This window comes from Trifolium pratense, linkage group LG7, assembly GCF_020283565.1.
Source record: "Trifolium pratense cultivar HEN17-A07 linkage group LG7, ARS_RC_1.1, whole genome shotgun sequence".
In the NCBI taxonomy this organism is placed as follows: domain Eukaryota; kingdom Viridiplantae; phylum Streptophyta; class Magnoliopsida; order Fabales; family Fabaceae; genus Trifolium; species Trifolium pratense.
This window is the reverse complement of record NC_060065.1, coordinates 769,440-796,761: the sequence shown is the minus strand read 5'-3', so window position 1 is coordinate 796,761 and position 27,322 is coordinate 769,440. Positions and strand designations below refer to the sequence as shown.

Below are 27,322 nucleotides of genomic sequence, written 5' to 3'. Positions count from 1 at the left end.
TTATGAAGTATTATATATAGTATTTATATATAGTATTTACAAAATTTCATGCAAATTAAAAAATCATATTGTATGACACTACTTTCAGACCTAAAGCACAAAAGCCCATAAAAGAAACGTAAACCACAAACTTGGGCTTTTACTTCTACTTAATGATAATGATAATGATAGCTTCTCTTCCGCCCCTCATGTTTCTTTTATTACCCCCAACAAATTTTATTTTGCCCTCGAAAAACAATTCAGAATGCAGAAACCAAATTTTTTCTCGTGAAAATTCAGGAAAGATTCGGTAAACAGAAATCAAAATTTTTTTCATGGAAAAAAAAATTCGGTAAATAAAAACCGAAGTTTTTATTAAAAGACAAAAAAAGAAATCCAAAAAGGAAAAAAGAAACATAGGGCCGGAAGAGAAGTCACACATTAAAATGTATTTTTCTATACACTACTTAAGCCTTAAGGTGTTGCTTTCGATTAAAATTCAACCATGACTTTTCATAAAAATCTATTAGGCCCTTGACCAACAAATTTAACTCATAAGTTACTAAAATGTAAAGAGTTTTTATTTGTACAAACACCTTGACCAACAAATTTAACTCATAAGTGACTAAAATGTAAAGAGTTTTTATTTGTACAAACACATGATTTATTATGAGTTGTTAATACTCACTTTTGAGAAATACAAAGTACATTGAAGGACTAGTATGAATTTACATTTTTAAAATTTAGGTTTTATCCATATTATTATGAGTTTTTCGCTCCCGACATAAAGGCAATGAGTAATGTCAAAGTTGAGTTTGAGACATGTGTCCCATTTTCACCTTTTGACCAACTTTTATGTGTTCTACCCAAAGAGGTAACTTTATATATTGTCCAAAATTCCATTTTAATTGATACCAATTCTTTTGCCCATAAGGTTATGCGATCAATTTCACTACTTGGAATGCTTATGCCTTCCTCAATCCTATTCAAGACTTATGATATGTTTAAAAGTCCTATATAAATCTTAGCCGATGAGATTATCTTGTGGACATTACTAGAGTAATTGTGATATGAGATACACATTTTTTTTGGTTTGTTTATTTATATCATTTGTCTTTTCCTCCAAATTTCATTCATTTACATTAGAACTTGTTTTCTGTCTATGCAAATTGGTGAAGCACCAAAAGAGTTTGTCAATTTGCCAGTCGTGGAAAAATTCATACTTAAGGTTGGGACTTATGAATCAGAAATCTTTAAAAAAAAGCTGGAATCAGAGCAAAACTTTCTAAAATGAAGCATTTGGTAAGTTGTTATTCATTTGAAAATTGAACATGTAAATACTAGTGTTTACTGTAATGTTGGACTCATAGGCATCTTATTTCAAAAAAGCATACGGACAAAAACTTGCTGTTAGTTTGTCTGATCTTAAGAGTGGAAGTAGTTCCGCGGAGATGAATACCAAGGATTTGAAAATGGAACTGCAGAGATGCATGGATGAAAAAAGTGACTTATTGAAAACTGGAGACTACCTTACTGACAAAGTAATTTTTCTCAAAGCCTCTTTTCATTCTTAGTTTTTTTTGCCGTTGCTGTTTTGTTTTTTTATTGAGATTGAGATAATTATTCACTTCAGTAAAAGTTGGCATTGCCTGTTGGGAAAACAAGGTATTATCAACTAAAGTTTTCTGCGATGACCCAGGCTGAAATTCAAGCTAAGAAAGTAGAAGTGGTAAGCATTCTCAACAAAAAATTTTTATTTACTTTTCACAAATTGCCTCATGGTCTTGGTAAGTTAATAATCTAATTTGAAATATATTTTTGAAAGATATATCTAATATGGGTAAAACCTAAATTTCAAAAATATATCTCAAAAATTTTAGAATGGTATCCTCATGGTATGCTGGTTTATTCTTGTTTGATTTTTTATACTAATTTTTCTGGTGTGTGGTTGTTTGAAATTGTTTTCTAATTCTTATTCTTCTTCTTTTTTCTTTTTTTTTTTAAAGATTTTAAAGTTGATATAGATGGAAAGCGCTACTTGCGGAAGGCTATTTGCAAGCTTCCATTTATCGATGAGGAACTGCTTTTGACACAAACAAGAGAAATCTCTGGATTATCAGTAAGAATTGCTTTGTTTACCTCAGCAACAAATGGTATCTTGGAAACTTCAATTGCTAATTTTGTGAATATTTTTTATTTTTCAATTGGGTTTTGTAGGAAGATGAAATGATAAGGAATTCGATCAAAGTTGACCGCATATTTGTTAGAACAAGCCATGAGGATGTTGATTGCTGTGTCGACTATCATGATTGTGATGAGGTCCCTGCTCAAGGTACTAGTCATATGCCTCATCTACTTTCGGGGCTGAACCTACCGCCACAGGTGAAACCCAAAATTTCCGAACATTGTTATCTTTTTTGGTGTTGTATTTTGGCTTGATAAAGATTCCAAACAAATATTTTGCAGATGATTCATGAACGTGACTTGAAGAGAACACCACGTCTGTGGCATGAATCCCACAAATTTAATAATACGTACTATATTTATTTGTTCTTCTATTATTTCTTTTGTTGTGGGTTGAAACGTTTGTTAACCAACTTTTAAAATTTCAGGAGGTAGGTTGCTAAAATATCGTTTTAAATGTTAAACTATATAGATTCTATGTTATTAGGCATGAATTTCATGATAAATGGGAGCTAAAATCATTTTGAGTAAAATTGAAAGTCAAAATGAGTTTACTCGATTTAACTTCCTATGGAATGAGTATAATCACTTAAACTCGCATGTTGTCGCCTAAGGATTAAAAAACTTAATTTTTGTAGTTAATTTAAAAGTTCAATTTTATCATATTAGTAATAAATACTAAGGATTAAAAAACTTAATTTTTGTAGTTAATTTAAATGTTCAATTTTATCATATTAGTAATAAATACAATAACATATCGAGAGAGACATTTCATTTTTGTATAGTAGTATATGTTTTATAATAGAATAGATGAAAACAAGCGAGAAACAAAACAAATGAGTAATTATATTTTGATAAAATAATATAATAATGCAAATAAGTTTTTTTTTTTTTTTTTTTGTAGATAGACGAAATGACGTCAAACTTATAAATTTCGATATTTCAACCAATTGAGCAAAGATTTGTGGATATTTAAATATAATAGGTTATTTGATAAATAATAGATACATGAATATTGTAAAAATAATAATAATATAAAAGGGGTTTCATAAAAATAAAACAAAACAATAGGTGTTAAAATATACAATCACTTTGTATTTCATATATAATATTCAATATCACATGACATGCAAGAGTCACATTTAATACGTGAAAAAATGAGAGAAATATTATTTCTTTACACGATATATTGATATTGATATGTACATATAGTTATTGTATTATTTGTTATTGAAATGCATGACTATATTCATATTTAACTAATGAGAATGAGAGAAAATCAATTAAGCGTGAATTATCTAATATTTAAAATTCATTTTTAATTTAAAATTAATAATATATTAATTTTATCATATTTTATTTAATTAATATTCATAACACTTAAATTTCTAAATTAAAAATAAAATTAAGTAAGTTAAAATATATATTATATGGGTTAGGATCAATTGACACCAATGTGTCAAAATTTATTTGACATCAAATCTCATCCACTCATTTCATTTAATCCAGTGGTTTAAAACTATCACCAAAATAATTAATGTACACCAATATCACCTAATTATAAAACAATTCTTTATCATCATAAATGCATAATAAAATATTCTCTATTTGTTTTCCCAATTTTTTATTTGCTCATTAGCATGTCATGCTAATATTTTTTATTTTTTTTGTTACAAAACTAATAATTTTATTTTTATAATTAAAAATCATGGCAAAATTTATTTTTATGCAATATATATTTTTATTTATATAATTAAAAATGTATAATCTTTAATTTTTTTAAGCAATATATGTTTTATAATTTATAATTCTTAAGTAATATATTGTTGGAAGTTAATACAATTGATAAATTAAAATAAATATTTTCTTTAGTCAAAAAGCAATATGCTATTTTTTTTTTTTTTTTGGTACAAAGCAATATGCTATTTTATTCACAAATAAAAACAATGGGAATTGGTAAAAAAAAAATACAATGGGAATTATGTAAAAAAAAAAACGTGGATTTGTAAAAATCAAAATGGAAAAAACACTTGAATAATAAAAAAGGGAAATCAAATAGGAAATGTTTGATTATGAATTTATTGTGATACAATTTGCTTTTTAATTAGGTGATATTGGTGTACATTAATTATTTTGGTGATAGTTTTAAACCATTAGATGAAATGAAATAAGTGGATGAGATTTGTTATCAAATAATTTTGACACCTTGGTGTCAATTATTTTAATTTGAGGTAAACTCTAAAAATTTACAAGTTAAATCTACGTTTCAATTTTATTTAGCCAAAAAAGAGTTGACTTGAAAATTGGATTGAAAGCTTTTATGAAAGTGACATCAAGCTAGGCTACATGACATTGGTTGAATGAATGAAAAGAAGAAAATTTTGAAAAGTCAGAAAGTTAGAGGGTACAAAAAATGTAAAGTGAATGAGATATTCTGTCTTTTCAAGCAATGATGTTTGATAGATGAATGATTAGTTGTAACTTAGAAAGATTTGGCATGTCAAGCATATTGTTTTACAGAATTGTAAACAATCTCTGTCTTTAGTATAAAAGGCCTTAGTTATCCCTCACCTTTCAATTCAAGGCACCCTCTTCTATTGAGTCTTCTATCATTTATCAAAGTTTTAAAAAGAAACAACCTTTCTTGAAATCCTTATATCTTATTTGCAACATTATTGTTCTAGCTGCAGTTTTGATGTCAGTTGGCTATTGTATATCTTTGCAACTGCAACCGAGTTCTGAGCATAAACTCGAGTTCTGTAAGTTACCTAAAGCAAATGTGCGTACTGCCAACACAATCAAACTTAACATGGCATTTAGAATAACTCTCTCTATATAAAATTAAAATATGGATCTACATGTCTGTATCTTCTCATCAACTTAACCATGGATAAGGTGAAATTGGCTAGCATTTTGCATTCTTCAACAGACTTCCAATCAGAAACTTCCCCGCGAATGACCAACTTCTTGAGCTTGGGGCATAGCTTAATCAGCCCCTCAACCCGGTGGGAGAAAACATCATCGAGCACACTCCAACCTAGTTCCAAGAAACTAACATTTTCCAGATACAAAGCACAGCAAACCACTCCATATTTCACATCATAACTCAGACATAAATGGCTCAGGTGTGGATTGCAAGTGGCAATTAATTTTAAATCCACATTTTCCCCTTTCCACAGCCCGAGCTTCTTTAAATTCGGTGATCTCGAAATCATGTGGTAAAATTTTGGCCATATGGTTGTGGAGTTGCTTGTATCCACACTCTCAAGATCCTCAACTGTATCACCAATATCAAGATGTATAATACTAACAATTTCAATCCTTAAATGCTTCAAGGTTCACCTACCAATAGTTTGAAAACCTCAATTTCACAAACTCTCAAATGCTAGCTCTCAATCCTATCCGCATCCAGTACAAACTTGTCGAAACTGATTCTATCTATATACACACTCTTCAGCTTTGGGCTACTCACTTCAATAGTCGCCAATGAATCAGAAATTGCAATCTCTGGATTGACAAGTTCCAAAGCTTCAATCTTTGGGCATGCAGACACCAAAAGATTAAGATCCAAAGCAGATATACAGACATAACTCAAGGAAAGAGATTTCAAACAAGGAAATCTGTGATGATTAGGCTCAACTCCAACAATGGAATTATGAGCCATCAGGCACATATTTGGAGAATGTTAACATCAGCCATCAGGCATGGTACTCCTCACATTATAGAACAACTGCCTCAGAGTCTCCCTGGTGTGCATCAGCCAAGCCATAACACAATCAATACCGGAGTTATTTTCGAAGGCTTTGTTTATTCTTAAAAATCAATGTAAGAGGTTAACCGAAAATCTGTTTTATATTGCTAGCTAACTATGAATTTGTATGCATTTCTCCGGTCATCCTACAGGATATATATATATATATATATATATATATATATATATATATATATATATATATATATATATATATATATATATATAGCGCTAGACTTGATACAGAATATGCTAAATAACAGTGCAAATGAATTCATAATTTCATTACAAACTAGCTAGCTGATTCATACTCAGAATCTGTGTAACTTGCTTTAGCATGACCCTAATCATGTCATTACTAATAGTAATTTACTATACCGAAAAGCTTTCTTTAAGGGAAAATATATGCATACAACGTTTTTATCCCCAAAAGTAAAAATTCTCCGTAGAATCATATGTACAAGTACAGGGACATTCCTATGCTGATTATAATAGACAGTGTTTTTCTTTCTATTAGTATTTTACAGAAGCATACCTTTCAAGTCCGGTATATAAGAAATTACTCTCTCTAATATATATATATGAAAAAATTTATTTTTTAGGTTCATCGTAAAATTTATGTATTTAGATTATAATATAGTCTAAATTTATCAACTTTAGAATGAATCTAAAAAGTAAATTTTTTTCATATATAAGACCGGAGGAGCATAGAAACTAAAATAGGAGTACCATTTGATAAGACGAGAGATATTTATTTAGACACAACACTAAGGCTCTGTTTGGCAAAAATAGCTTTTGGCTGAGAAGCTACTGACTTCTGACTCTGACTTCTGGCTCAGAAACTACTTAAAATAGCTTCTGAAAAAGAAGCTATAAGTCAGCAAAAAAAACTAAAAGCTACTGAATTTTCTATGAATGAAAAAGATACGTATACGTATAAAAAAAATACCTATACAAATAGATTAGGAAGATACTTAATTTTCTATGAATGAAAAAGATACGTATACGTATTAAAAAAAAGATACGTATACAAATATTAATATTTATGCATTTAGACTATAATATAGTCTAAATTAAGAGTATTATTTGATAAGACGGGAAATATTAGACACAACACTAAATAACATATTTTTTTTACGATACTAAATAACATATGTTAAACACACATAAATTTAAAATGTTAAAAAATAAAATAATTAATTAATATGAAGTTAAAAGATAACATATGTTTTTTTTATTACTAAAAAGATAACATATGTTTCTTTTTGACTAAAAAGATTCTTTTTGACTAAAAAGATAACATATGTTAGACACACATAAATTTAAAAACGTTAAAAAAGAGTGTAATCTCTATACATCAATGATTTGCTTAAAATAGATGTTGAATATTCCAGGAATGAAAAAGATACAAATACAAATATTAATTACAAATATAAATCTCTATATTAGTTATTTAATTTTTTTATTTACAATAATTATTTAAATTTAGACTTAGAGTTCTATAAATTAAGATTGATATATGCCTTGAAGATATTGTGCATCTAGCTATGGCATATGGAAATTCATTTTGCTTAAAGTTCTCAATACTACTTATCATAATATTTGTATTTGAGACTAGAGAGACAACTGCTACTTTATTTGGTAAAGTAACAGTTACAATTACCAATAATGTAACGTTAGGTTCAAGTTCAACCCCCACAAGCATTGAAGTTCATTGTAAATCTAAAGATGATGATCTTGGATTTCATACACTTCAGTTTGGAGAAAGTTATGGGTTTTCATTTAGGCGAACATTAGTTCTATATAAAAATACATTGTTTTTTTGCAGCTTTACATGGCCAGGAGACTCAAAAGTTCATTATCTAGATATTTTTGATCAGAAATATGATGATTGCAATAAGTGCAAATGGAATATCCGTAAATTTGGAGGCTATAAATATATGACAGAAACAGATTCTTTCTCTGAACATCGCCATTGGAACAAAAGTTGAATTACGGCTGCAAATAATAGAATGAAAATGTAATTTTCTTGTTTTTCTTGCAATTGAATAAAATAAATCCAATTTATCTATCTTTCTTTTGATTAAATTTATCTAGTTCTCCATGATGGTGCTTTTATATGAACTTTTGGTATTCTTTTAGTTTATTTTTTTCTTTTCTCTGTTTTTTTTCACGTGTATTGACCGAAATTATACTCCCCTCCATGTTGTGTGAGGTGTCAATCAGTTGGAATTTCTTAAATCCATTTGATACCATCTATTCTCTTAGGTTATTAAAAAATAAACCTTAAGGGCCCGTTTGATGGTCAGGATAAGAAGACATGATATGATAAATCTATCATATCCTGCTCATATCTTCCATTTGATGCACCAATTGGATATGATACATTAATCCTCTTTTTAATCCTATCCTGTCCGGCCTTTGTATTTTCTATCCTGAGTATAAGCTGGGTTAGAAATATCCTATCGTAATTAACAACCCTTTTCTAATTTTGTCCTCTGCTTAACATAGATCTAAACCTTTTCTTCTTCATTCCTCTATGTTGGTCGCTCCTCTCTACATTTGTCTTCTACCTCTGCACGACTCACCTCCAACCCCCCCCCCCCCCCCCCCCCCCCCCCCCCCCCCTCTCTCTCTTCCTCTCCCTCTCCCCCTCTCTCTCATCTAATTCAACCACTACCCTTTCACAGATTCAAGCAAACCAATTTCTGTTCTACATAAACCCTTTTTCCAATCCAATCAAAATCCCAATTGCAAAACTTCAACCAACACCCCCCATAAAATTGAAACCCACTTTTCATCTCTAATTTTATGAATCAATAACCAGATCCTAAACTCAAATATTCAGTGTTACAAAAACAGGTTGATCCTTTCAATTCTATTTTGATTCGAATCTTCCTTCACCACCCGAAACTAATTCTGAACTTGGATCTTTGACTTCGCGGTGGAAGAGTTATGGTCCATCGGATAAGGAAGAGTTCCAAGAGAATTTGTTGGGAGTTTGTAGTAAACTAGTAATGGTGTTGACAGTTTGAATTTGATGTTAATCGGTGCTAATTATGGTGCTGGGTTACAACTTAACATTTTTAAGTTGATTAAAAAATCATACGGTAGTTATAAAAAAATAAAATCATACAGTACAAGTTAATTTGAAAGAGAAAAAAATCACTTTCACTTGAAAGAAAAATAATGAAATTGAATTACAAGGGTAATTTCGTCGTTTAGTTATGATATATATCATATGCTATCTGTTATCATGTGCATCAAACACATGATAGGATAAATAACTATCCTGTTTATATCATGTCCTGTCTCTATCCAGCTTTGTATCCTATCCTGTTTTTATCCTATCATGACCATCAAACGGGTCCTAAAAAATCATTCTTAATGTGTACTTAAAAGATACAGTTTATGTACAAAAAAAATACAGTTTTTTGTCAATAAAAATATACAATTTCTTTTTCTTTTTTTGTTACAAAAAATACAGTTTCTTTACTTTCGTTAAGTATAATTTCGAACAAAAATAAACGATTTTTATTTCTCATTTAAAAATAAAAATTCACAAATAAAAGAACTTGTTTGACCAAACTTTTCTTTTAAGGAGAAGACAAGTTTAAAATAAGTTAGGCAAAAAAAAAAAAAATTGATTCACGAAAAAATAGTTAGTTAATAAAGAATTAATTAAAAAAATAAAATCAAACATACCAATCCTTTTGCTTAGTTTATGAAATAGAAAAGGACTTTAACCCATAAAAAAAAAAGGACTATAACCCATCAAATTAGCTGGATGAATCAGATCGATGGTAAAAAATCAAACATACCAATATAAATATGGTTACTATACTCTTATTAGGACGGCCAATTCTGGGTTAGCTTATGTAGATTTGAGATTATTTCCTTATGTATTGAACATTTAATAGTTAATGAAATGCATTAAACTTGTTTGCTTAAAAAAAAAAAAAAGACTATAACCCATCAAATTAACCGGATGAATCAGATCCATGGTAAAAAATCAAACATACCAATCATTTATTAATTAAGCATCTTTAATCTTTATTGTAGTATAATTTTAAAGGTTATTTAGCATCTTAATTTAGAAGTTAATTAATATCATTGATATAGTATCACTTTTTTCAGTTTTTTACAATATTTTTGCGTTTTTTAATTTTTAGTGTAATCTTTTTTTTTCTTTAGGCATTAGCCCTCTCTACTATAAAAAAAAAAAAAAAAAAAGGAAATCGTGTTCTTAAATGAATTTTCATGAACCTGTTCTTAATGATATATTATATATTATATATTTCTCCATAGAATCATATGTACAAGTACAGGGACATTCCTATGCTGATTATAAGAAATACCTTTCAACTCCTGTATATAAGAAATTCCACTATCTAATCCAATCCAGTAAGAAAAAATTTGTTTTTTAGATTCATTATAAAATTTATGTATTTAGATTATAAATTATGAGTACTATTTGATAAGACGAGAAATATTTAGTTAGTCTGAATTTATGTATTTAGACTATAATATTTGTAGTATATTAACAATGGGTTTTTTTTTTTTTTTTGTCAGGTAGCCTAGTGGCTTGAAATTCCACCTTTAAAGATGGATAAGTGGAGTGTCCAGGGTTCGAACCCTGGCTCCTGCATATAAAATGCTGATGTCCCAACCAATTGAGCTAAGCTCATGGGGACAACAATGGGTTTTTTTTAGTCACACCCAACATGAAGATAATAATTATGAACTCATTGTTCAAACACAAGAGCAGAAACCAGAAGATGCTAATTTATGGAGGACTAGTATATATGTTCAGATATATGGAGAAATGCTACTTAAAAGCACATGGAGTTATAATCACTTTGTTACTATTTTTTTAGGCAATAATGAATTTGTTATAAAAAATTTCGTTTTTATTTGCTTTATTCAAACTTTAGAATTTATTTATGTAATAAATAAAAAGTTAAAATTTATACTACCAAAAAATAATAATTTATCATCTTTTTATTCATTTTTATAATTTTTTTATTTAAAATTCAATGAATTTTTCAAAATCTTAAAAAATTCAATGAATTATTCGAAATCATAAACATCTATAAAGTAATTTGAAATCTGAAAAATTTGTATTGTAAATTCAACAAAATCCCATATAAGAATCCTAATTGTAAAAAGTTATTTTAAAAAAGTCCATTACAATCTCACAAAATCAATAAAATCTCACGAAATCTTTAAAATCATAACGATTTTTTTTTTGTTGCCAAAAAAGTCTTTTAAAATCCCAATCTAGTACACCCCCTAAATAACATATGTTAGACACACATAAATTTAAAACGTTAAGAGATAAAATAATTAATTAATATGAAGTTATATGACTAAATTATTTAACTTTAATTTTTTCCTCCCAAATATAACGTCATATTAATTAATTAATAATTTTATCTTTTAACGTTAAATTATTTAGTCATATAACTTCATATTAATTAATTATGATTAGTGGGGAGAGAAAGAAAAAGAAGAAAAAACAAGTGTAATGTCTATACATCAATGATTTGCTTAAAATAAATTAGGAATATATCGATTTTTTCAAAAATGAAAAAGATACAAATACAAATATTAATTACAAATATTAATCTCTATATTAATTATTTAAATTTTTTTATTTACAATAATTATTTAAATTTAGACTAAGAGTTCTATAAATTAAGATCGATGTATACCTTGAAGATATTGTGCATCTAGCTATGGCATATAGAAATCCATTTTGCTTAAAGTTCTCAATACTACTTATCGTAATATTTGTATTTGAGACTAGAGAGACAACTGCTACTATATTTGGTAAAGTAACTGTTACAATTACCAATAATGTAACGTTAGGTCCAAACCCCACAAGCATCGATGTTCATTGTAAATCTAAAGATGATGATCTTGGATTTCATACACTCCAGTTTGGAGAAAGTTATGAATTTTCATTTAAGCGATCATTAGTTTTTTTTAAGAATACATTGTTTTTTTGCAGCTTTAAATGGCCAGGAGATTCGAAAGTTCATTATCTTGATGTTTTTAATCAGGCAATTGATGATTGCAATAAGTGCAAATGGAATATACGTAAAGGTGGAGGCTGTAAGTATCTTACGGAAACAGAGTCTTTCTCTAAATGTCGTGATTGGAACAAAAGTTAAATTATGAATGCAAATAATTCAATAAAAAAATGTAATTTTATTGTTTTTCTTGCAATTGAATAAAATAAATCCAATTTATCTATCTTTCTTTTGATTAAATTTATCTAATTCTCCATGATGGTCCTTTTATCTGAACTTTTGGTATTCTTTTGGTTTATTTTTCACGTGTATTGACCGAAATTATAGTCCCCTCCATGTTGTGTGAGGTGTCAATAAGTTGGAATTTCTTAAATCCATTTGATACCATCTATTCTCTTAGGTTATTAAAAAATAAACCTTAAAATCTGTAATGAACAACTTTTTAGTTGTTCATTAGTTTACTAATTTACTCTACTTCGAGGGTAGAGAAACCTCCTAAAAACAAAATAAAAACTAAAGACTAACTTTTCATTGATTTGATTCATAATTATTACATTCACTACTACTCAATATATAGGATAGATAATTGGCATATTCCCTAGCATATTTCCTCCTTATCCTAAAGACTTATCTAGAAAATTCTAGAAAGTAAATGACTCACTACAATAGAAGAAGGATCTAGAATCCATCTTCAAATGACTCATCATAATCTAAACTATTGGGCTATTCTCTTGGACCTATTAGATCATTACATTGGGCCTATTAGATCATTACAAAATCATTCTTAATGTGTACTTAAAAAAGATGTACAAAAAAGAATACAGTTTTTTGTCAAAAAAAATACTCCTAGGAGTATACAGTTTTTTTTTTCTTTTTTTGTTAAAAAAAATATAGTTTCTTCACTTTCGTTAAGTATAATTTCGAACAAAAATAAACAATTTTTATTTCTCATTTGAAAATAAAGATTCACAAATAAAAAAACTTGTTTGACCGAACTTTTCTTTTAATAAGAAGAAAAGTGTAAAATAAGTTAGGCAAAAAAAAATTTGATTCACGAAAAAAAATAGTGAGTTAATAAAGAATTAATTAAAAAAAAAAAATCAAACATACCAATGCTTTTGCTTAGTTTATGAAATTGAAAAGGACTATAACTCATCATATTAACTGGATGAATTAGATCGATGGTAAAAAATAAAAAATAACAATGCGAATATGGTTGCTCATACTTTTGCTAGGGCGGCCAATTCTTGGGCTAGCTTTCGTAAATTTGAAATTATTCCCTTATATATTAAATATTTAATAGTTAATAAAATGCATTAAGCTTGTTTGCTTAAAAAAAAAAAAGACTATAACCCATCAAATTAACTAGACCAATCAGATCGATGGTAAAAAATCAAACATACCAATCATTTATTAATTAAGCATCTTTAAATGTTGTATAATTTTAAAGGTTATTTAACATCTTAATTTATAAGTTAATTAATATCATTGATATAGTATCACTTTTTCCAGTTTTTTACAATATTTTTGCGTTTTTAGTGTAATCTTTTTTTTTTCTTTGGGCATTAGCCCTCTCTACTTTAAAATAAAAGGAAATCGTGTTCTTAAATGAATTTTCATGAACCTGTTCTTTGGTAAGGAACCTGTTCTTAATGATATATTATATATTTCGTTTTAAGCTATTATTTTTTCTTCATCAATTTTGTTTTTTTTTTAAAGTTAATATTTCTACCTTGCTTAAACTAAGAAAAAAAATTAATCCAAAAAAAAAAAACTTAGAAAATATATCGTTTATTTTTAGTAAATTTGTACATAAATTGACAACTGCTATATCGATTTAAATTGACCTTCATTAATTAATACATTTATTTTTAGTTAATAAGCAATAAATAATTATATGTTGAATTTAATTTCTGTCAAAGAAAAAATATATTTGAGTTATGAGTTATAATACTCCATCGCACACAATTTCAATGTCGGGCTTCCAAATCATAAGTTGAGACTTAAAATTTGAGTTCCAGTTATGCTATTAAGGAATTTGAATAAAAAAATTACGATTATGCAATAAATTATTACGAGATTGAGAAAACGTGCTCTCGAAGAAAAAATTATTTTAGAAAGTAATATCGGTGATCAGGTTTTCATACCTAAATTTTCTCTAACATCAAGAATTCATTTTAAATTTCAACGGAAACAATATCTTTTGATGATTTCTTTAGTTGGGATATATTTAATGTGGTCGGTTGTATGTTGCCAGTATTTTTACATTGTCAGTTGTATGTTGCGATTTCAAGAGTTACTTCTAGAGAAGAATTAAAAATATTGATCGTCGACGATGACGGTCAAGATATGAATAAGACTTTCAATGTAGTGTATAAACAAGTCTTTCGTAATATATCATTCCTTTGTATGAATATTTATCTAAATTTATTGTTGAACTATTGTTTATTTTTAATCACTCACTACTTAGAGAGCGAACTAAAACACAGTTCGCTGTCTAGAATGCGAACTAAAAAACAATTTGCCATTTAATGTGAATTTATATTTCTCTTTATGTGTATAATTAAAAAAATGTAGGCTTAAATGCAGTTTTACCCCCTGTTTTGAAAAATGCGGAATTTTACCCCCTCTATTTTAAAATGCGGAATTTTACCCCCTCTATTTTATAATTTGTTGGATTTTGCCCCCCCACCAAAAATCTGCTTCTGAGCCTCAAGTTCAAAGTTTCGCACATAACTCAATTTGGATCAATAATTTACAAAAATGATACCGAAACGACCGTAATCGAGTTAGCTTTCCACAGAATCAAACCCCAGTAAATTTGGAGTTACAGAGAGAGATTAATTACCGTTTTAGTGAAGGTCTGTCCAATTATTAATTCTGCAGAAATCTACTTGTGATCTTCAAATTCAACATCGTCTACCGAACGCATCGTAACTCCAAATTCGACGAAATTGACATTCCAACAAGGGTAATTTAGTTAACTTTCCATACATGTAAATAATATTAAAAAATGAGCTACAGACTGAGAGGCATGATGAAAATACCAGTAGTAGTTTCATACGATAATTAATTTGAACAGATCTTCACTAAAACGGTAATTAATCTCTCTTTGTAACTCCAAATTTAGTGGAGTTTGATTATGTGGAAAACTAACTCGATTGCGGTCGTTTCGGTACCAGTTTGGTGAATTATTGATCCAAATTGAGTTCTGTGCGAAGCTTTGAACTTGAGGCTTAGAAGCAGATTTTTTGTGGGGGGCAAAATCCAACAAATTCTAAAATAGAGGGGGTAAAATTCCACATTTTAAAATAGGGGGGATAAAATTCCGCATTTTGCAAAACACAAGGGGTAAAACTGCATTTAAGCCAAATATGTATTTACACTCACTTCTTAAATAGTGAGAGAGGTAAATTGAGAATATCAAGAAGTGCGCATGTATTTCGGGGTGCCAGAAGTTGGATTCTTACTCATAGTCATAAGTCATAACCCAATATAATGAACGATCACTCTATGCTTTAGGTTTTACTCATGATCCGATATATATATATAAAGTAGACGAAACCTAAGATGTGCAAAAATTTAAATAGGGAAAAACAAAATAGAGCAACAAAGAAGAGTCATCCCTAACTATAATATCATCAATCCATATATCGTCTAACATAATATTTCATATCTTGAACACACATAATTTTTTTTCATATCTTATATTTTTTTCCAAACAATTAATAAACAAACAACATATGAAGTTAGATACATACATTACAGTTATAAAACAATGCAGATTTATACAGAACACAACCTAAATCCATTAGACGATTGATGCATCACCAGCTTCTGTCAATCAAAGAAACAAAAATGCTTCAATATACTAAAATTCAGTTGAAAAAAATATGAATAAAGAGAATATCGTAAGGCTACAAATCAGCACCTTTTCCAGGAACAATGACAACAGGTGCTGCTTTACAGTGGTGAAAGCAATACTCACCAACACTTCCTTGTAGCACGCTGAAGAAAAAAAAAAAACCAGAAACATATCAACAATATTACATTTGTATATATATTCAAGATAATTACACCTGAACGAAAAAACAAAAAAACGGACAATAAGCTGTGTCGCTGACCCTAATGATTCAGATTAAAATGGACGATTGCTTGTTTTAGAAAATGAGAGAGAGACAGAAAGGGATTGAATTGAATGGAAAGGTACCCTTACACACACACACACACACACACACACCTTTGAAACAAGCTTCTGCCTCTGGTCCCCAAAACCACAGCTGCAGGTTTAGTCCTCTCTGCTTCCTTGCAAATTACTTTTCCTGCCTCACCTTCCACAATCCGAGCTACTGTTTTCACCTGTGCCAACATTATCATTTAGATTAAGTTGAATCAAATCAAATAATAGATTACCAATTTGCCATAAAATAGAGTTAATAATAATGAGTAATTCTCAGTCTCAATAGAAGTTAAGAGTTGTGTTGGGACTTCTGGGGGAACTTTATCTCAAGTGTATGATTGTCTGCATCTTTGATCCAACACTAGAGAAGAGACCACTCTTGCTCCCTACCATGTCGAATCAGGCTCTAATAACACTGTTGGGACTTTTGGGAGATCCTAAAATACCTGGTCTGATCATTATATTGGACTATGAATTAACAATGCAACACCACTTCTTTACCTAAAACATCAAATATATAGATCTTCTCACTTATATGTAGCTCAATATCTACTTTTTATCCGATGCAGGACTTCTAAACACTTAACACTTCTACAAGTTGAAGTCACAAAAATTAGTATTCATTATTTTTAGGAGTTAAGCCTAACTCAACCCTTAAAAACCGGCTTGCAAGGTGAATATCGTGGATATAAATGGTGAGTGGTCTGATAGCGAAAACCTAATAGCAGCTAGCCAACGGATGTTGTGATACCATCTTAAAATTGTTAGTTACGTCTAACTCAACCAACAATGATAATTGCATTTACTTATAAACTTACGTTCAGACCATCTGACATCCGATTCTTAACAAAGTAACAACTCTCATCTTACGCCGATTCAAAAAAAAAAAACAACTCTCATCTTACAAAGTAATTTTATAAGGATGGATTAGATCTGATATGAAAAACTAATATATAAGGTAAAATAGAGAAACACTAACCATTGCAACTTCAAAAGCCTCAACAGCTAATTTCTCCATCAGCACCTGGGTCAAGTCATACACAACTTGGTTCTTCACATCTGCAACAAAATATTTCATTTAAATTGAAGAAAATGAAAAATATGAGAAGGTAAGAAAGTAAAGGAACAAACCAGAAACAGCATGAACAAGGTGAAGGGTATCAGCAAGTCTGCATAGATGAATAAGAGCCCAATCAAAAGCATGTTTACTGTTTGGACCATGATCTATGGCTAAAACTATATCCCTTCCTCTTCTTCTCTCCCCTGTTTCTCTTTCAAGCTCTGGCTCAGGTACTATTGGAATCAGAGAAGGAAGTTTCACTTCTCTGTAGGTGTATTCTTCAACATCTTCCATCACTGTCTCCATTAGTTTACAATAATCTTCACAGTTTTTGCTTTGTTTTTTTCTGATTAACTCTACTCAAACTTTCAGAAGGTGATTGATTACTCTAATACAGAAATTAATTAAAGGATGATAAGTGTTGACTTTCTATTACTTTTTGAATGAAAAGTTTTCTTTGTTGCTTGGTTGGTGGAACTTTGTGTATTTTATTTTCCATGCTTTTGTCTTAAAATTGTCGTGTCCAAATTGAAAACTTATTGTTTTTATTTTTTTTATTTTATATTACTAACTCTTTAGTTTCCAAAGAAAAAAATCGAATTCGAATTTTCTTGAATAATTTATTCGTTCTAGAGCGAGCTCATTAACCGGATCTCAATGTCTTAGTTTATTTATTTATTTATTTCTTTAAGCAACCTTGTGTACACTTATCTTATTTTCTCCACTAAAGATTAGTATCTTTTAAGATATAATAAAATACACAAGATATTTATATAACAGTATAGTACATAGCACATGTGTGATGGTGATATTTATTTGTCTTTCTTGAAACAAATGGATAGCTGTCTTTCTAGAACCAAACATAGACATAATTTTGTGTTGAAAATTGAAATGCATTTGTTTGTTTGAACATAATAGAGTAGACACTGCAACACTCATGCCACTTCTATTCACATTTTAGTTTCATAATTGATAGTATACTGTGAGTTGTTGAGAATTGAGATGGCAGGGAGTAAGATTCTGTTGATCGGCGGCACCGGTTACATTGGAAAGTTCATTGTGGAAGCTAGCGTCAAAGCTGGACACCCAACCTTCGTTCTTACCCGGGAGTCAACTCTTTCCAGCCCTGCTAAATCATCCACCATCAACAAATTCAAGGACTTGTCTGTCAATTTTGTTGTTGTGAGTAAAATCCTATTATTCCTTTCCAATCACTCTATAACTAGTTTTTATATTATCATCCTTAAACATTGATATTCAACTTATTATATGTAGGGGGATCTATATGATCATCAAAGTTTGGTGAAGGCCATAAAACAGGCAGATGTCGTCATTTCTACCGTGGCTCGCTCCTTGCTTGCTGATCAAGATAAGATCATTTCTGCCATCAAAGAAGCAGGAAATGTTAAGGTACATTATTTGCTCTAAAGCATGTCATTTTACCGTATGATAGTTCATAGTTGTCACATAGGATCTGTTTGATTTGGAAGTGGAATAACTATTCTCGCGTCCTAGTGTGCATTACCGTGCTTTTAGGAAGCTTGAAATCGTAGATTCTGCTAACACACACGTAATATGAAATGTGATATTGTTCTAATGACTAGTATTTTGTTTCATAGAGGTTCTTTCCTTCGGAATTTGGAAATGATGTGGACCGGAGTCATGCAATTGAACCAGCAAAAAGTGCATACGCCGCTAAAGCACAAATTCGGCGCACCATTGAGGCCGAAGGAATTCCTTACACTTATGTGTCAAGCAACTTCTTTGCTGGTTACTTCCTACCCTCTTTATCACAGCATGGTGCTACAGCTCCACCAAGAGATAAAGTTGTTATCCTAGGAGATGGAAACCCCAAAGGTGAAAGAAAACTAGAGATACAGTTTAATATTGAATTTCACACATTGTCCTAACTAATCACTTTTGTTGTTTTGATTAATAGCTGTTTTTAGTAAGGAAGAGGATATTGCTGCTTATACAATTAAAGCTGTTGATGATCCAAGAACCTTGAACAAAATCCTGTACATTAGACCACCAGCTAATGTCTTGTCTTTTAATGATCTGGTTTCTCTATGGGAGAAGAAGATTGGTAAAACTCTTGAAAGAATCTATGTTCCAGAGGAACAACTTCTGAAGCAAATTCAAGGTTAGTGATAACTGAACTTTGTTCTTTATAGTAATTTAATTTGAATATATAAAAACAGTAATAACCAACTTGTTTAACTTTTCTTGTTTCAGAGTCGCCGCCTCCCTTAAATATGATGTTGTCGATTGCTCACAGTGTGTATATAAAAGGGGATCATACTAACTTCGAAATTGACGCGGCATTTGGAGTAGAAGCTACAACTCTCTATCCTGATGTGAAATACACTACTGTAGATGAGTTCCTTAATCAGTTTGTCTGAGATTCGAAAAAAAAGTTTGTCTGAGATTCGAACCCTGATGTGATTTGTCGTCTGGCTAAAATAAATCATGTAATAAGTTGATAATATGGTTTCTTTATTGGTTTTCACAACGAAGAGCAATCGAGATTCAAGACTCAGTATCTTCATAGACACTTTGATACTCAAGTAAGGCTGGTCTAATACTAGAGTAACAATAACAAGAAACAATATGTGTATCTCTTCCATTTTTCTTTTCCATTTAGGTACTTCTTGTTGGTTTATTATTAATTATATTTGGCTATTTAAAAAAAAAAAAACGAACAATATGCATGTGAATTTGAGATGTTCCGAAGCCATCTTAGACAAAGATTAGAAGTTAATGATGCCTAGTTAGCATTATAAATAAGAAAAATGATAGTGTCAGTGCTATACATGAGATTGGACGACTACATTCGAAATTTAATAAATCAGTTTCAGCCATCTGATTTTTACTAACAATTAAGATCGTTTCGACTGTCATTTTTAACAGTAGAAAATCCAAATTCCTGAACAGATTCTGTGTTTGTCGTTGGAACACATACCTTGATCAATGATTACGAATGATAGTTCCATTACTAACATGACATCCACTTTGCTCCAAAGCCAATTAAAAAAATCCGCCACCACCAATTTCACACATGGAGGTGCAAATTGCAGAATTATATCTCTCACTGTTATCAAACCAGTAACTTGTTCATTTTCATTCATCAGAAAACTGAAATTGCTATTAGTCTCTGTCATATGCTCCATTACTTGCTTCAGTGTAGCGTTTTTCTTGTTGGTTACCGGTGAATCCATTCTCGGTGTTAAGCTGTTTTTCAGGTTGAAACTTCCTGCCATGTGATCAGCACGATGATCATGCTCAATGGTTGGTTCAGTGTTTGTCTTGTCGGTCTTTGTGCGAACAAATTCTTCGACAGTTAAAATTCTGTCATCGCATAGAAATGTGTATCTTTGTCATACTAGTCACATTGATGCTGTAAATTCAATATTGTTGCTGGAATTAGCCCATTATTCATAGAATTTAATTCATATACACCATGAGTAGTAAACAAAAACTTACATTGGCAATCAATCATATTTTTTTAGTAAACTGTCAATCAATCATAATCATCAGATGATTAAACACATTTGACTTTAATCATAACTACTTCTAAAGTGACACATATGATTGATTGTGATTTGTTGACCGTGCAAAACTTTTTACTCTAACATTGTATTAAAATCAGACTCTATTTCATTTTCATACATCTATCTATTCATAAGCTGAAGGCAAAGAGCAAGTAGACATATCACATTGGCAATTTACTTGATTGAAGAAGTAGTTGGACTAGGGAATTCTATCATAAAATCAAACACAATACTCATCCTGAATATCTCAATTTTCAATAAGATGCAGATATATTTGCTTCAACTCATAATTTGACAGATACCTGTGTAACGAAACCAATGAGTGCAGCATTAGGTTGTTGTATGACAGGCAAAACTTGCAGCTTATGCTTAGATAGATGTATACTGGGAGAAAGGGTACTGGGAGAAAGGGTTCCCAGAGGAATGACTTTGCCAACTCGCCAACCTAGTAACGAATAACACAAAACTTAGGTCCACTAAATTTCTTGCTTTTACTATTCTCTAATTACAAGTATTCAACACATAAACTATGTATCTAATAGCATAGAAAGAATCGTTTTAATCTTAAACCTTTGGTTTGGCCAAGATGGAGAAAAAACCATCATTCTCTACATCCTTGAGATGACTATCAGTGGCATCTTCCCTTATATTTTCATATTCCTTGAAAATACAAAATGTTCAATGAGAATGCGATCATTAGAATATACAATACAAGTTGCAAGAAATTTGAAAGAAAAAAGAAAAGTGACAAATATACATCAAGACACCAAAGAACAATGTTTGGAAAAGCGATGAAACCAATATAGCGATCAGAATGTCTGATATCATCTGTTTCAGTGTCTAAGACATCCACAATGACTGCACCAAAGGTGTCCTTTTCGTATAACATTTGAATTGCATCCCTTATAGTGTTTCCAGCTTTTATTTCCAACACTTAACATAGGAAGGAACGAAACAACGTTGGACAGCATTGAATCAGACAACAACATTGTTAACAAACTACTAAATGTAAAAAAGTAGTACTACGTACCAAGTGAATTGTTTATGCCGGATATTGACTTAATGGATTTGTGATCAAGACATTGTTGGAGGGCAGAGCCAGAATCAAGCTGCACGCGCCGATCATCATTATCTTCTTCCTTCCTCTCAGCTACTAAACCACAATCTTTTATTTTTCTAGATTGCATTTTTTTCGTTACTTGTTCTTATTTCATATTAATTCATACACAATTTTAAGTTTAGCTTAATTCTTTATTTTTCTACCTCTCTCACCACTAAATTAGGCCCTTGTGACTCGTAAAAAACACAAGAAATTCTTCGTGTCAATCTCTCACTAAACTGATCTTGCAATCATGCATTAGATTTGGATCTGCTGCTGCATATACACGTAGTTTCACACTGTATTTCATCACGGCCGTTGATTTGAAATCGAACGGTTCAGATTACAGATTAGTTATAACATAGTGAAACAATCTCAGCCGTTGATCTAAATCAGATGACCGGCCGCAGTAACTGTGCGAGGCAATGCGTCAAATCCAATTCCTCCTGCATTGACATAGCTGTTTTTACCTTTTCTATCTCCATACATTAAAAAAAAAAAGTTTGATATTATTTATGTTCTGCTATTGTCTCTTTTCATCGCATACACATTTATATTTTATTGTTAAGAATTTGATGGAATAGGGGTAAGGATATAAAAATGTTTACATGATTATCAAATTATTTCATTTTAATGTCACAATATAGTAGATGTATTTTAAGAGAATTTAAGAGTAATAATTACAACAAAGTAGCACTGTATATGTTAAATAATGAAAAAACCACAACACTGGTGAAATATGATCAGATGATTACATAAATATAAATATGTATTCGATTAAACACATTATACTATGAGCTTCTAAACAGGAAGATGATGCTAATGAATCCATGTCCCGTGTGCGGTCTATATATTCAAACTGTGTTATGAATAGATTGTTTGTCACAATTTTCATGCATTCAAGTAGTCAACAACTCGAAGTTGTTAGATCAAGCTGATTTATCGAGCATAAACTTAAAGTCACAATCTCAATCCAATAGCTCTGCCATGCAATCTTGATCCAAAGGCTCCGAGATGCTGACTACATGAATGCCTAGAAATCAAAATTAGTTTATATATAGAGTTGCAGTGAGCAAAGCATTTTGCATTTAGAATCTGCGGAGTAATACTAAACATTTATGTTACTTGGAGAAACAAGTGATTACCATTCAAAATAATATTTCATTGATACAATAATTTGAAAGGAGTCATAAATGTCATATGCAGTTGCCAGTGAGGGGATATGGAAACTTTATAGCTCACATGCTCAACCCTTCAATTTATTTTACTTTGTGCAACTTCACTTTTGTAATTTATTTATTTATTTATTCATTCATTCTATTTTTACATGTAGTGGGAGAGCTCCTATTTTTCACCCGCCGCTTTCTCTATTCAACATAGCATTTTGCAACATCTACCATTCCGCCCCCAAAGATGGGGGAAGGAATGTTCCTCGCGATGCTTCTTCCAGCGCCTTAGGAAAACCAGCTCATGAAATAACCACTAACCATTGTTTATATAACAGTTCCATCTACTATTGTTGCCTTCTCCATTACGATTGTGATTCCTGATCGTATGTAGAATCCATCTTCTGATCTATCTGCTTCTTGAACACCCTACACATAAAACATTCGAGTTTATAAGCATGCATAAATAGCATCACAAAATGTATTGGATCATAAAACTACTAGCTGGTATTTATGCTTACATCTTTGTTCGCGATGATGACATCTTTCCCGATCTTTGCATTCTTGTCGATAATGCAGTTCCTTTAACAAAGATACAAACCATGAGTTGACAATAATAAATAAATCCAGTATGCAAAAATGCAAATTCTCTATCTATCATGGTGCTGGTTACATATCTATGTGGAAATGTTAATTCATTATCTATCACGAGTAACAATTACTTACTTAATTTTGGTATTCCTTCCAATCCCAATAGGGACCTTCCCCTCTGCAAGTAGAGAAGCAATTTCGGATTCAGTTTGGTAATAGTCTGCTCCCATCATTACAGTGTCCTGTAAAAGGTTATTTTATTTTTAGTTAGGATTAACCATTTAATGGGGTGATTTGGAATATTGAGTCTAAAATATATGGTAATTTACCTGAAGCTCAACACCATAATCTAAACGCGATCTTTCGCCAACAATGGAGTGTTGGATTTTACATTCTCTCAAGAAACATCCATGGGAGATAATGGCATCCACAACCTACCATCAAAACGAAAGCAACACAAACAAAATAAGCAAGACATGATGCTACGACATACAGGCAATACAGGCACGCTACAAGATAGATATATTATCGTACCCGTGAGTTGTCAATCTTTGTTGGTGGTAGGAATCCTGGAGATGTGAAAATTGGTGTCTTTGGATCATAAAACTCGAATTTTGGACTCTGCGCGAGTAGCATAATGCAGATATTATATTAGTTCCAATCAACTGAACTGAACGGGAACACTGAAAATTTCTTGCACCTACCTCTTTTGTAAGAGCAAGGTTAGCATCGTAAAAGGATTTTATTGTTCCAATATCTTCCCAGTAATCTCCGAAAAAATATGCCTGCAAAACAACAGTTTTTTTTTTTCTTTTTTCTCATTGCTACCTCTGTCATAAGTGTTATTAACTCTTCCTTAAATGGATAAAAACATCTGTAAGCAGATATTTTTATTGGAATTCGTCTTACTTGAACATTGTGTTCCTTTATAGCTGAAGGAATGATTTCGGATCCAAAGTCATTAGAGGTAGGATATCTCCATTTCAGGAGCTTGAGTAAAACATCTTTCTTGAATACATAAACTCCCATAGATGCAATATATGGTGAATTCAATGCCTCTTGTGGTGACAACCCAAGACGAGAGGTATCTACTTGCTGCAAAATGAGGATGATCAACTTATTTTTTGATTTCTGATAGTGAACAGTCTCGGTAGAATTACCAGATGATAAGAAAACAGAAAGAATGTGCAATCATTAATGCTATTATGTTGTGAATTACCATTGCTTTCAGATCAGTGCCCTTTGGTTTTTCTGAAAATTGGATGATGTTGCCTCTGTCGTCTACCTTGACCAACCCGTAATCTGATGCACGACTGAAAAACCAGGCAATTAAATGCATCAGATTTGTTTTCAGTGAGTCGGTTGTTTTAATTCACTCATTCTAGAATGAAATTAAGTAGAATATTCACTGTGTCCAAGCAGCATAACAATATCATACCAAGCAAAAAAAAGAAAGCATTCTAACAGAAGATTGAACTCACCTGTCATCCACAGCAGCACACGAAATTGTAATATCGGCATTTCTATCAACATGACTCTGTTTATTTGTTATAGATGAATCAGAAAACTATAGAAAATGAAATTAAGAAACAACCTACAAAACAGTTACACTGTATACCTGCACAAGGTCCATGTAATCCATTCGGTATAAATGATCGCCCGCTAAGATCAATACATTCTCGACGTTTATATTCTTGGCATCCTACCACAAAGAATATATTACTTATTTACAAGCTCAAAATGAAAAGTTATATTAATAGAAAATAGGGAGGAATGTTTATTTACCAACCTCAAATATCCAGGTAAATTGTCTCACAGCATCTGCAGTTCCTTGAAACCACTTATTTCCAGCCTCTCCTGGTGTTTGTGTCGCCGCCAGAACCTATTTGGAATTTAGATTCATTTTAATTAGTCATCATGAATCATGAATAGAAACAAACTTAAAATTGGTCAATAATAATCTCCTCCAGCGGGGCGTAAGCCAAGTGGTTGGTATATAGTCTGTGTGTGTGTGTTGTAAACTCCAACTCCGGAGTACTGAGTTAATTCCTATTGATAAAAAAATAGAATCTTATCCCGTGGATTGTATTTCTCTATCAATCGGCAAAATCCAACCAGGAAAGAGCTTATTTGTTCATTTTATGCAAACAGAATTACTTAAGTTTTGTTTCTTTTGTCGGATGTTAATGGCAACTGTCATGTTCGTCTCAAAACACATTGTATGAATATCTATTGATTAATAAAAAGGAGAGAAAAAAGACTAATTTCCACCCACTTTTGTGATGATGATGCATGCACACTTACCTCCACAAATCCATCCCCAAAGTTGACGCCATTTCCGAAATAGGTGCGGGCAATGTGACGGTTAAGGGAAGCAGAATTGAACTGAGTTAGCACAAATATTTTGTTGATGCCACTATTGATACAGTTGCTCATTGGAATGTCTATAAGCCTATAGCATCCCCCAACAGGAACCTTAAAACAAACATAATACACAAAGCATCATCAAAATTCACAACACAGAACACCAAAATGCTAGGATTCACAGACAACAATTATGAGTACTCCCTCCGGCCTTAATTATTATAACCAAATATTCAATTTACATATTCATTTAATAATTGATGTATCTCGTCTATATTAAGGTCAGATACATCAACTATTCAATGAATCTAAAAAATGAAAATTTGCGTATAATTAAGACTAGAGGAGGTATATATTACTATAACATAAGATTCACTTACCGCAGGTGTTGCAGCTCGTTTGGTAAGAGGATATAAATGTGTCCCTGGTCCTCCTCCCAATACAATGGAAATAACATTTTTTGGATCAGCTCTTAGTCTCATAAATGAAGGCACTTGCAAGTTCTGAAATTCCAAACACACTCATAATAATCATAATCATATACCAAATAAAAATGCAGCCATATAATTCACATAACCATAGTAAAAAAAAAAATACTACCTAGTACATAACTTTGCAATTATGTCATATAAAGATCAAAATTCAAAGACTTCATTTTTATTTTATTTTTCAGAATTGGAAAGTTGAGAAACAAAAAGTGAAGGCCAGAATGAAATTGAGCTTACCAAGGAACTTTTGGGGTCATCTGAAGTAAGAATAGCAGATACAGAAAAGTGTTTGACATTTTTCTTGGTTGTGAATCTTTTATTCAACTGATCCGTGACCCAGTTACTATTGTTGAATCTTCCATTGATTCTTTCACCAAAAAAAGAACCTTTATTAGATTTTGGAAAATGGGTGTTGGCTTTTAAGGTCACACAACCAGAAGCCATTGCAGTGACCTCAAGAAACTAAACAGTTTATGAGTTTTTTTGAATGAAGGTGAAGAAGAAGAAGATGAGACAGAGTCAATGCTAGTAGTAAAAAGTCAACTAAGTTTGGTGAAGAATGTGAATCTAAAATAAATGATTGAAAGCAAAATGAAGAAATGTGATCTGAGAGTGATGATGAAGGAAAGGGAGTTGCCTTTATTGGAGTGTGAGCAAGAACCTCTCACGAGAAATCTTGAGATTTTTTTGGTAAAGATCAATTTCTAAAAAACTATAGACAATAAATATAATATTAATGTTGATTTAGCAGCATAGTATAAAATAGAAAGTACTCCATTTCGACGCAAATATAAAAAAAAAAAAAATATTTACGTGTTGTTTAAGAAATTTAGTTAAGTGTATTTAATTTTTTTTATTTAATGAAAATCATGAG

At 30.9% G+C, this 27,322-nt stretch overlaps 3 protein-coding genes, 2 long non-coding RNA genes and 1 pseudogene across 6 annotated transcripts; 2 read left to right on the top strand and 4 right to left on the bottom strand.

Moving 5' to 3' along the window:
• Positions 1–714: 714 nt before the first annotated feature.
• On the top strand, positions 715–2,734 carry LOC123899219. Of its 2 annotated transcripts, XR_006805534.1 has the most exons (6): positions 715–1,281; positions 1,369–1,520; positions 1,613–1,708; positions 1,986–2,098; positions 2,197–2,361; positions 2,446–2,734. It is a non-coding gene; the product is annotated as an uncharacterized LOC123899219 (long non-coding RNA). The 2 variants fall into 2 exon arrangements; XR_006805535.1 differs by having other exon boundaries at positions 756–1,520.
• Positions 2,735–4,994: 2,260 nt separating this feature from the next.
• Positions 4,995–5,932, bottom strand: LOC123899746 (annotated as a pseudogene).
• A 9,619-nt stretch (positions 5,933–15,551) lies between these two features.
• Positions 15,552–17,495, bottom strand: LOC123899217 (universal stress protein PHOS32). Its single transcript, XM_045950292.1, has 5 exons — positions 17,261–17,495; positions 17,109–17,188; positions 16,190–16,308; positions 15,881–15,957; positions 15,552–15,786 (listed from the first exon to the last, which is right to left on the bottom strand). Exons 1-5 carry the CDS (start codon positions 17,493–17,495, stop codon positions 15,761–15,763), a joined length of 537 nt encoding a protein of 178 aa, XP_045806248.1. The 3' UTR covers positions 15,552–15,760.
• Positions 17,496–17,727: 232 nt separating this feature from the next.
• LOC123899215 (phenylcoumaran benzylic ether reductase POP1) lies at positions 17,728–19,999 on the top strand. The gene is made up of 5 exons (XM_045950291.1): positions 17,728–18,371; positions 18,465–18,599; positions 18,809–19,046; positions 19,129–19,332; positions 19,425–19,999. The coding sequence occupies exons 1-5, from the start codon at positions 18,192–18,194 to the stop codon at positions 19,589–19,591; spliced, it is 924 nt and encodes a 307-aa protein (XP_045806247.1). The 5' UTR covers positions 17,728–18,191; the 3' UTR covers positions 19,592–19,999.
• Positions 20,000–20,043: 44 nt separating this feature from the next.
• Positions 20,044–21,401, bottom strand: LOC123899218. Its single transcript, XR_006805533.1, has 3 exons — positions 21,311–21,401; positions 21,043–21,185; positions 20,044–20,586 (listed from the first exon to the last, which is right to left on the bottom strand). It is a non-coding gene; the product is annotated as an uncharacterized LOC123899218 (long non-coding RNA).
• Positions 21,402–22,942: 1,541 nt separating this feature from the next.
• LOC123899214 (glucose-1-phosphate adenylyltransferase large subunit 1) lies at positions 22,943–27,279 on the bottom strand. The gene is made up of 14 exons (XM_045950290.1): positions 26,686–27,279; positions 26,341–26,463; positions 25,901–26,071; positions 25,386–25,478; positions 25,215–25,298; positions 25,078–25,133; positions 24,816–24,909; positions 24,506–24,691; positions 24,301–24,381; positions 24,131–24,217; positions 23,926–24,030; positions 23,732–23,838; positions 23,527–23,587; positions 22,943–23,434 (listed from the first exon to the last, which is right to left on the bottom strand). The coding sequence occupies exons 1-14, from the start codon at positions 26,890–26,892 to the stop codon at positions 23,333–23,335; spliced, it is 1,557 nt and encodes a 518-aa protein (XP_045806246.1). The 5' UTR covers positions 26,893–27,279; the 3' UTR covers positions 22,943–23,332.
• Between the last annotated feature and the right edge of the window lie 43 nt (positions 27,280–27,322).

What these genes read in the sequence shown, in the direction of transcription:
- LOC123899217 (XM_045950292.1), bottom strand. Translation starts at nt 17,495, where the DNA reads ATGGAGACAGTGATGGAAGATGTTGAAGAATACACCTACAGAGAAGTG. An exon ending in AGGCTTTTGAAGTTGCAATG is followed by an intron (nt 16,309 to 17,108) that starts GTTAGTGTTTCT and finishes ATGTTGGCACAG; the next exon opens with GTGAAAACAGTAGCTCGGAT. An exon ending in TGTCATTGTTCCTGGAAAAG is followed by an intron (nt 15,787 to 15,880) that starts GTGCTGATTTGT and finishes TTTGATTGACAG; the next exon opens with AAGCTGGTGATGCATCAATC.
- LOC123899215 (XM_045950291.1), top strand. Translation starts at nt 18,192, where the DNA reads ATGGCAGGGAGTAAGATTCTGTTGATCGGCGGCACCGGTTACATTGGA. An exon ending in AAGAAGCAGGAAATGTTAAG is followed by an intron (nt 18,600 to 18,808) that starts GTACATTATTTG and finishes TTTGTTTCATAG; the next exon opens with AGGTTCTTTCCTTCGGAATT. An exon ending in AGGAGATGGAAACCCCAAAG is followed by an intron (nt 19,047 to 19,128) that starts GTGAAAGAAAAC and finishes TTTGATTAATAG; the next exon opens with CTGTTTTTAGTAAGGAAGAG.
- LOC123899214 (XM_045950290.1), bottom strand. Translation starts at nt 26,892, where the DNA reads ATGGCTTCTGGTTGTGTGACCTTAAAAGCCAACACCCATTTTCCAAAA. An exon ending in AACGAGCTGCAACACCTGCG is followed by an intron (nt 26,072 to 26,340) that starts GTAAGTGAATCT and finishes GTTTGTTTTAAG; the next exon opens with GTTCCTGTTGGGGGATGCTA. An exon ending in ACCTTGCTCTTACAAAAGAG is followed by an intron (nt 24,218 to 24,300) that starts GTAGGTGCAAGA and finishes CTACTCGCGCAG; the next exon opens with AGTCCAAAATTCGAGTTTTA.